The sequence below is a fragment of the Harpia harpyja genome, chromosome 1, assembly GCF_026419915.1.
Source record: "Harpia harpyja isolate bHarHar1 chromosome 1, bHarHar1 primary haplotype, whole genome shotgun sequence".
NCBI lineage: Eukaryota > Metazoa > Chordata > Aves > Accipitriformes > Accipitridae > Harpia > Harpia harpyja.
The window spans coordinates 29,590,676-29,598,796 of NC_068940.1; the positions used below are offsets into that span (position 1 = coordinate 29,590,676).

The 8,121-nt window shown below is 52.8% G+C and overlaps 1 protein-coding gene across 2 annotated transcripts in view; it reads left to right on the plus strand.

Annotated features, from left to right (window-relative positions):
• Positions 1 to 2,105, plus strand: part of CTNNBL1 (catenin beta like 1) — a 56,439-nt gene extending 54,334 nt beyond the window's left edge. For both annotated transcript variants that reach the window (XM_052782957.1, XM_052782966.1), the window contains one exon: positions 1,853 to 2,105. In XM_052782957.1, coding sequence (XP_052638917.1) covers positions 1,853 to 1,941 — 89 coding nt within the window. In that variant the 3' untranslated portion in view covers positions 1,942 to 2,105. The remainder of the gene's footprint in view (positions 1 to 1,852) is intronic.
• Positions 2,106 to 8,121: the final 6,016 nt, after the last annotated feature.

The window sequence follows — 8,121 nt, forward strand, 5'->3', positions numbered from 1 at the left end:
AAGTGTTGCCCTTGGGCTGCAATAAACACAGGCAATTGCAGTTGCTGCATCTGTTTCAGAGGCACTTACTCTGACAAAGCACGGAAAGAGCTCGTTGGGGACAGAGCCTGCTTCTTCACGAGCTCCCCGTGGAGGCACAGCTGCTGACAGAAAGCTCTGGTACTGCCCGAAGGGGACAGGAGAACCTGAGCTAAACGCTGGCCTTAGCTGACGCTTTCTTCTGGGAAGGTAACCCCGTCTCTGCCGCAGTGGGGTTTATCTCCTGCCAGAAGCGGGTGGCAGGTTTTGATCCCCAGCCGCTGTGGTGCAGCCTTTTGCTACAGCGTGCAAACCGCAGCCGAGCTGACACCAGGCTGCTGGGGCCTTGCCCTTATGCAATTAGCCAATACGTAGGTAGCTACAACAAACCTACTAGCTTGCTGCTGTCTTCGTTAAGTGCGATGGAGAGTTTCCCCTCCATCTGAGGGAAGAGTGCCCTATGCTGGTCCCCCTTCTCCAGGACGGCGAGGAGGTCAGGTTCACTTGCAGCAAACCTCAGTGTTACCTGCCTGCTCTTGTTACAGGTACTGTAGCAGGTTTATAAATATTAAAAGGATTTCTCCCAGAGGCCCTGGCAAAGAACTCTGCTTCTTGTACATGGAGAGAGAGTGCACGCAGGAGGGAAGACTCCCACATCAGCTAACTTCTCCCTGTCCTCACTCTTTTCAGTGCTCTTATAATAAAGGCTTTGATGGAGCTCAAAAGCATGTAGCAGGGCTGAACGTATAAATATTAAAGCAAACTTTCTACAGCAACTTACCATTCAGATGCTGAATACAAGCTGTTCTATTTGTTTAGGAAGAAGGGAAGGAATGCGAGAAGGTGGAGGCCGGAAAACACTGTCTAACCAGGCAGTCTGCTCCTGATCTACTAAGATTTGTTCAGCTCCCTGCTTTCGCAGCTCAAAACCTGCTTTTCATTTTTTCTTTTTAAACCATCTTTGAATATGCAGGTTCTGGTGGCTGGAAGGAGGGAGCTGGTACGGGAATGAGAGCTGCCAGCTTTAAATGAATGTCAGGAAGGAGAGCTGCAGAGGAAATTTTTGGTTCCATGGTGTTTGGCTGTGTGCATGGGTGGGCAAGACCTTGGTCAGGGTCTAGTATCCTCTGCCTGAAGACAAGGAGTTTCTTTTGTAGTTAAATCTGAACTGGTGTGTTTTCTTCCGTATGGGTTAAAAGCACTTGTAGATTGGGGAATTGGTCTCCACTTGACAAAAATCCTCATTCGGGATGCTTGGACAACAGACAGGTGAAACCCAGGGTTAGCAATGTTTAACAGTTGTGTAACAACCCCTGCCTGACCTTCCCTGATGATACTCAGCGTTAAAAGGGACCTGGAAAGCCAGCGTTGTCCAGGACTGTTTGCATTTCTTGGGCTGAAAGAGGCCAGTGATGTGACTGTCTGGTTCAAACAGCTGCCAGCGCGCTGCTCCGTTGGGATAACAGAGGAGTTGGGAGGAGCGCCTGGACAGTCACCTTTCTGAATGGTTAGACGCCAGGGAATGGGTACCTCCTCTGGGTGCTAGTGTCTGCCTGGGCTTGCTGAGCTGCTTAGTGATGAGAGCAGGATGTTCCTGCTATGGTCTCTGTTTGCTACAAAAGCTTTTAATGAGGGGTCAGTAGATGTTTATTATGCAAAGCTTTAACCCTGGGGATGGGGAGAAAAACCATCAATGCTCCTTGCATAAATTCTCATTCAGTTGTTTGCAGTGGATGCAGATTTAGATTCTGCTGTGGTATCTGCAAGAGAAGTTGCCCATCGTTCATTAGTGTCTCACTCAAAGCCTGTTGTCTGTCTGCTTTCTCCTCCACAGAGTACGCGGAGAACATCGGGGACGGGAAGAACCAGGAGTTTCGGGAGAGCGAGCAGAAGCGGATCCTGGATCTGCTGGAGAATTTCTGAGGGCTCGGGGGCCAAAATCTGTGTGCCCACAAGGATGCGGCGTCTGGTTCTCCCTCCTTCTGCTGCCCTCCTCCAGCCTTGATTGCACGATAAAAGTGACGTTTCTATGAAACTGCTTCTAAATGGGATTTTGGAGATATTAAAGATAGTTTGCTTTTTTTTAATTTCTTGTTTGTTATTTAAGTAGTTTGCTGTGAGTGGGATTGCAGCTGCATACCTTGCAGTAGGGCAGCTATAAGTCAAACTGCAGTGGTCAGTGTGAAACAATACAACAGTGTATGTATTAGAGGGAGGGTAAAGAGGAAGCCCAGATAACTTGCAGACAATCTCTTGAGCTATTCCAGCCTGATACATTAATGAAAATGTACAATCCATTGTACAGACATAAGCTGGAGAGGCTGAGGCGTTGGTATGTGTCCAGTTCAACTGTTCTTCAGTGGCAGAGGGTAACCAGGAATCAAGCACATTAGCCATTCCTGCTAAATCTTCCCAAAGGTGAGTCAGAATTGAAGGCAAGTTTTGGCACAGGCCAGTGAGCCGTCAGCCTTCCTGAAGGGGATGTTGGAGTGAGTCTGTCCAGGTTATACTCAAAACTAAGAGGGAGGGTAAATAATCAGTGAAATGCCCAAATGCCGTTGGCTTCCTTTCGCAGTTGGCTTTAGGTCTTGGCTGTGCTTGTTCTGTAGAAAATCACTATTCTGATTTTTGAACTGGGAGGCTGGCTTTTTATAGCAGCAATAAGCTCACCAATAGAAGAGGGAAAACCCCACTCCTGCAGCCTTTTGCTGGTGCGCTGTGGGAGCTGCAGAAAGACCAAGTGATTTGCCTCTGACCGACTGACTGATTGCAGTGGAACAGACCGCAGCTCATTTTTCCGTTACCCTTCTGCGCTTGCAGTGTAATTTCAGATGTCAGCGTGCCAAACCCCACCGCTTCGCCGAGCAGTGACTCCCAACTGGGACAAGAAGTAGCTGAGAATATTTTCCCGCATCCTCTTTTCTTCTGCTAAAGTTAATGACTGCCATCACAAAACATCGCAGCTCCAGCAAGCTGGGCCTTGCCTAATTTAGAGAGATTTGCATGCTGGCAGCATTCATTTTTTATCTCCAAGAAAAATGCATTGTCAGGGAAGCTTAAAGGCTTCCTTCAATCATGACTGCGTAGGCACTGCTGGCCTGGGTGCTATCAAACACTGTTATTCAGGGGATCAACATGGAAGTCGTGGTTCCAGCAGCCACAAAAAGCTGCAAAAATACATTTTTGGTGCAGAACTTGTTTGAATTCCTCATTTCTTATATCTTCAACCCGCTTCCTTAAAGGTTTTCTCCTTTATCTTTCAGATATATTTAGTTTTTTGCTTGAGTGTGGGAATTGTTCCCTTTCCACACCACAGGCAGTGGATTCGTGGCCAAAGCTGGTCTCTGGTTTTCCTCCTGGAAGATGGTCTGTTGTTCCCTGTCTCACAGTATGCTTGTGTTTGAAAAGCTGAGGAGAAAGGGAGGGCGTGTGAGGGAGGAGGTTTAAGGCAGAACTGAAAGGGGACTTAATGAACGTGAAACAGCTTTGACTGAAAAGTAGGGGCCGCGTATCTGGGAGGGGATAAAGGGCAGGGAGGATCTTGACAAAAGGACTATAAACTGCCTGAGTACAAGGTAAGTTTTTTAAATCTAAATGTACCGTCTTCAATCTGATTTCACTGTGCTCGCCGCACATGTGTGCGTATGTGTGATCCTTTCAGTGCACGGTTAGTGAGCTGGTGCGGGTGTGCGGGGCACGATCGCTGCTCTGAGTTGGCTCCTCTCAGATGGGGAAGACCTCCAGCGGCATCTGACGGGAGTGAAACCCCTCTCCTGTGTTGCTGCTTCAGCTGGAGTTTTGCTTTCAGAAAGTAAATGTCTCCTCCTTTACCATTTCCATTCTAGATGCATTAGCTGGGTTACTAAATATGGAGACTGGGCTGAAAATCATTCCCTGCTTTAATGGCTGGCCGGCTCGCTTTCTGGGAGCGGTGCTGCTGGAGGGAGCTCAGACTGCTCATAATGAATGTTCCTCTTGTATAAGACAGCTTTTCTTTGATTGTTTTTTTTCCCTTTTGTAATTTGTTAGCTCTTCAAAGCGCTTCACCAAATCCTTTAAGTCTCTGGATAGTTCACTGAAAGAATTGGTATTGAAGCAGTGGTGATTTAACGTGGTGTGTACCCTGTGATTACGTGGGGTACTGCTGCTTCTGCCGGGATGAGAGCCGCTCTTAGAGTGGGTATTTGGAGCTAGAAACGAGCCCAAGCTTCAATGACTTTCACTGGCTTGTTTCAGGGTGGTTTTCTTCTGGATTTTTGCATTTGCTCCACGTCAGTTGCTGCCACAGTGGGTTGTGCCAGTGAATGCGTCTTGGGAGCATTTGTGTCAAGGGACAGGGGGTGAAGGAACCAAAAGCTTGGTGCCAGAGCAGTGCCGTGGCGTGCAGGTTTGCTGGACTCCTGGAACAGCGGGGAAGGGTCCCGGCGTTGCTCCGGGTGCCAGCGGTCAGTGCTGTCCCCGCTCGGGAGAAGGGTCACAACTTTGCCACCTGGAATAGGGACAACTGGTGATGGGGACTGGGGCTCAGCACCATCCTGTGAGCTGGTGTTCCCTGTGCCTGGCAGGACAGGCTGCAAAGAGTTGACTGGGACACAGGATGGCTGCTGCCGGAGCCGCTGCCCGCTCTCTGGTGGGCCACAGGAGGACCCGGTGCCTGTGCTGCGGCATGAGTCAGGGCGGCTCTGGGAGAGCGCAGGACATGGTGCCATCCCCTGCACTGTCCCTCGCGGTTCCCATGGCCAGCGGGGCCCTGCCGTGACGCTGCACCACGTCGTGCCGTGCCGCAGCCACAGCCCTCCCCAGGCGACGGCACAGGAACCCACTGCTGAGCGGCCAGATGGCAGCGGCAGCTCCTGCACCAGCGGGACAGCCTGGCCTAGGGAGAAGGAACACCTTGCGTGAGTGTTTTCACTTACTTTTTTCTTCCCGAGCTGAAGGAGGTACTTGCGGGGATCACAAAAAAGTCAAAATGCCTGTGCCTACCTGAGCACAGCCCAACCGTCACGTCTGTCTGTGACAGATAAAGATGTTCCAGATGTTGCTGAGGAATTAGCACAGAGCTTGTTATTGCAAGTCAGGCTTTTACAAGACAGATGATGAATTATTCTCTCTTCCTAATTTCCAAACTCTTTCAGAGGGAGGAACCCCACTGTACAGAAGTTAGGATCCTCTGCCTGGTGGTCCCAGTGTGCCAGAGGGACTGGAAGCAGCTCCCTGCCCGGTCTGGGATGTATAAAACCCGTTCTCTTGTACAAAACCCTGGTAAAGCACAAAAAAACCCATTTAGCATCACCAAGGCCTGCTGGGTGTTGGTGACCCGGGGTGCTGCATCAGGGTCTTGCTCTCCAGCACCCAGGCACAGACAGGAGGTCGGAGCCCCCCGCTGCTGCCTGCGCTCCCCCTGCTCCCGGGATCATCCCGATCCGTGGGTTGGCCTCTGGGCTTGCATTGCCGCTTATAATGCTTGTGCCTGGAGAAATCCCTGCTCCATAAATATTTTCAGCAGATAAATAATGAAATTTGGCGAGGAGAGGGAGATGCACTGAAGGAGGGTGATGAACAATAAATCGTGATCTTGGTTTGGGCCTGTGGGAGCTGAGCTGTGCTCTCAAGAGCAGATTTTATCGGTGCGGTGCCTGGGGCAGGGAGGTTGCTTTGTGCCTCTCCTGTGGTCGGGGGACCCTTCGGCACCCGGCTCCACCGCGCACCTGCGCCCCGACCGCGGGCCTTGCTGCCGGGAAATGCCGGATCCTCTGCCTTGGTCCTTGGGATGGGCTGGATGCCCACCTGGGCCCGCTGTTATTAATTAAGATAATTATTCAGCTTAATGTGCCGCTGCAGGCCAGCTCATTTTTGCCGTAATGTTGAGCAGCACAGAAAAGCCTTGGAGGTATGAGGACGGGCGCCATGAGTCTTAGCAGCTGTGGAGAATGTCGTTATTGTAATTGGGGGAGGATTAAAGGGTTGAGCTAATAACAGATTTTTCTTAATGAAGCATTTGTAGGTTGTGGACAGTGGGGTTTGTTCCCTGGTTTAACCCCTTCTGATTTTTTTGACCCTGGGTTAAAGGTCAGGGGCAGCAGCATCCCTGTTGGCTTTTGGGCTAAATGTGGGTTTTGGGAGTGGGGCGAGGGAGCGGCGCAGACCCAGGCAGCACCCGCCAGGCTCTGAGCTGCCAGAGGCGATGGCGGGAGCATCTCACGAGGCGACAGGAGCCAGGCGGCTTTGGTTCCGCTGCGAGCCCTCAGCACGTCAAGCCCCGTGTGCCAGCGGCGCTGGGTGGAAGACGGGGCGGCCCCGGGCGCTCGGAGGTGGTGGGAGATCTCGCGTACGGGGAGATGCTAAAACCTTCCCAAGGCAGGGATGGCCGGTGCGGCGCCGCACCAGGGAGCAGGAGCAGAGGCGGGAGCGTGGCCCCAGCGTGGGTTTCGGGCAGGACGCGGAGCTGATGCAGCCGGTGCTGCCTGCGCTCTGCCTGCTCTGCGGGGACAGGCAGAGCTGCTGCCCGTGCTCTGGGTGCCGGACCGGGCTGCGGCACGGAGGCAGCGGAGCGTGCGGGGAGAGAGACCAATCTTCATTGCGCCTCTCGTTGGGTCGTGTTTTCTTGTCTCTGATTGTAAACAGATTTGACTAAAGAGGTAAATTAGAAGTTAATTAGAGGGAACATGATTGATGAGGCACTCTGGTGATGGGGAGGTAGGAAACTTGTACTCTGAGAGAGAGGAGAGGGGAGGGTGTTCCGCAGTAGGACTGTCACCCTTCGCCCCCGTGTTGTCCCACGGTCCCCCTTCCCTCTGCAGCGGAGCCCCGGGACGCCGTGTCGGGGGCTCTGCTCCCCCGGGGAAGCCTGAGGCCGGCTGCGGGCAGCAGCTGCTGCAGGAGGGGATGTAAGCCCATCACCTGGGCATCTGGGCTCTGCAAGGGCACTGATCCAGGTTGGGTACTGGGTGCACGAGGCTGCACCAGCGCAGGATTTGGAAAGCAGGAGAGCAGCAAGGGACGGGGGAGATGCCGTCCCCGGTTTGCGGGGCCATCGGTTTCCTCTGTGCTCCCTGCGGGCGCTCGCCCCAGTGGGGTTTGCCCAGGCCGGGGCTGGTCTGGGCTCTGCTGGGGCTGGGGCAAATCCTGGGGAAGCCGGTGTGGGAAGAAGGAGGCAGAGGGATGGTTACACCGGCCCCGCGGTGGGTTATGGGGTGGGAGCCCCAGTGCAGGCGGCGGACGGCAGCAGGGAAGGCGTCGGATCCCAGCTGCAGAAATGCTGGTTTCCTCCCGCCGGGAGCAGCAGGAGCTGGCGGTGCTTCCCCGCGGCCACAGGAGACAGGCACCATCCTCGCCGCATGGCTGAATCCATCTTCAGCTCCGCTCCCAGCTGAGCCTCTCTAAATGGGGAGAAATGAGTGCAAATCGTGACTGAGGAATATATCTTGACATCCTGGTAGAGAGACCCAGGCTGCACTAAATACAAAGAGACACTGTCAAAATTGGGAAACAAACCTTCAACAGCACAAATAAGTCACTTAAACTATTGATTTTATTTTTTTTTTTTAATAATTTTCTTCTTTTAAGACCCCTGGGTTTCAGGGAAGACTTTTCTTATATGGCAGTAAATAATCTGGAGGGGGAAGGGGTGGTTATTTTGATCTTTTTGGTCCTTAAGACAGTGATTTGGAAAGAGGGAACTGTTGCCAAAATGATTGACACCTGTGACAGCACTTCTCTCCAGTGGGAACCTGCTGGTGGGTTCTGCAAAGGAGGAAGGAGTTAATAGTCTGGAAGTGAGTATGAATCGTTCTCTGAAGAAGTAATTCTTTTCCAGTAATTTTCTTCTGAATTTTATGCTTTGGATAACCTTCCCTGCGTGGCGGCTGCTCTGGGCAGAGACCCGTGACTCCCAAAGCCCCTACGCACTGGGTGGAGGTTCCCACCACCTTCCCCTGCCCCGTGCCGCAACCCCCAGGGTTCCCCAGGGTTCCCCAGGGCGGGGGGCCGGGGGTGCAGGGCTGCCTGCACTTCCATGCCCCAGGGATGCTCTCCCCATCCGTGAGGCCCTGGTGCTCTCCCAGCTGGGTCATGCCGCTGGAAAGGGCTGTGCCGGTAGTGGCA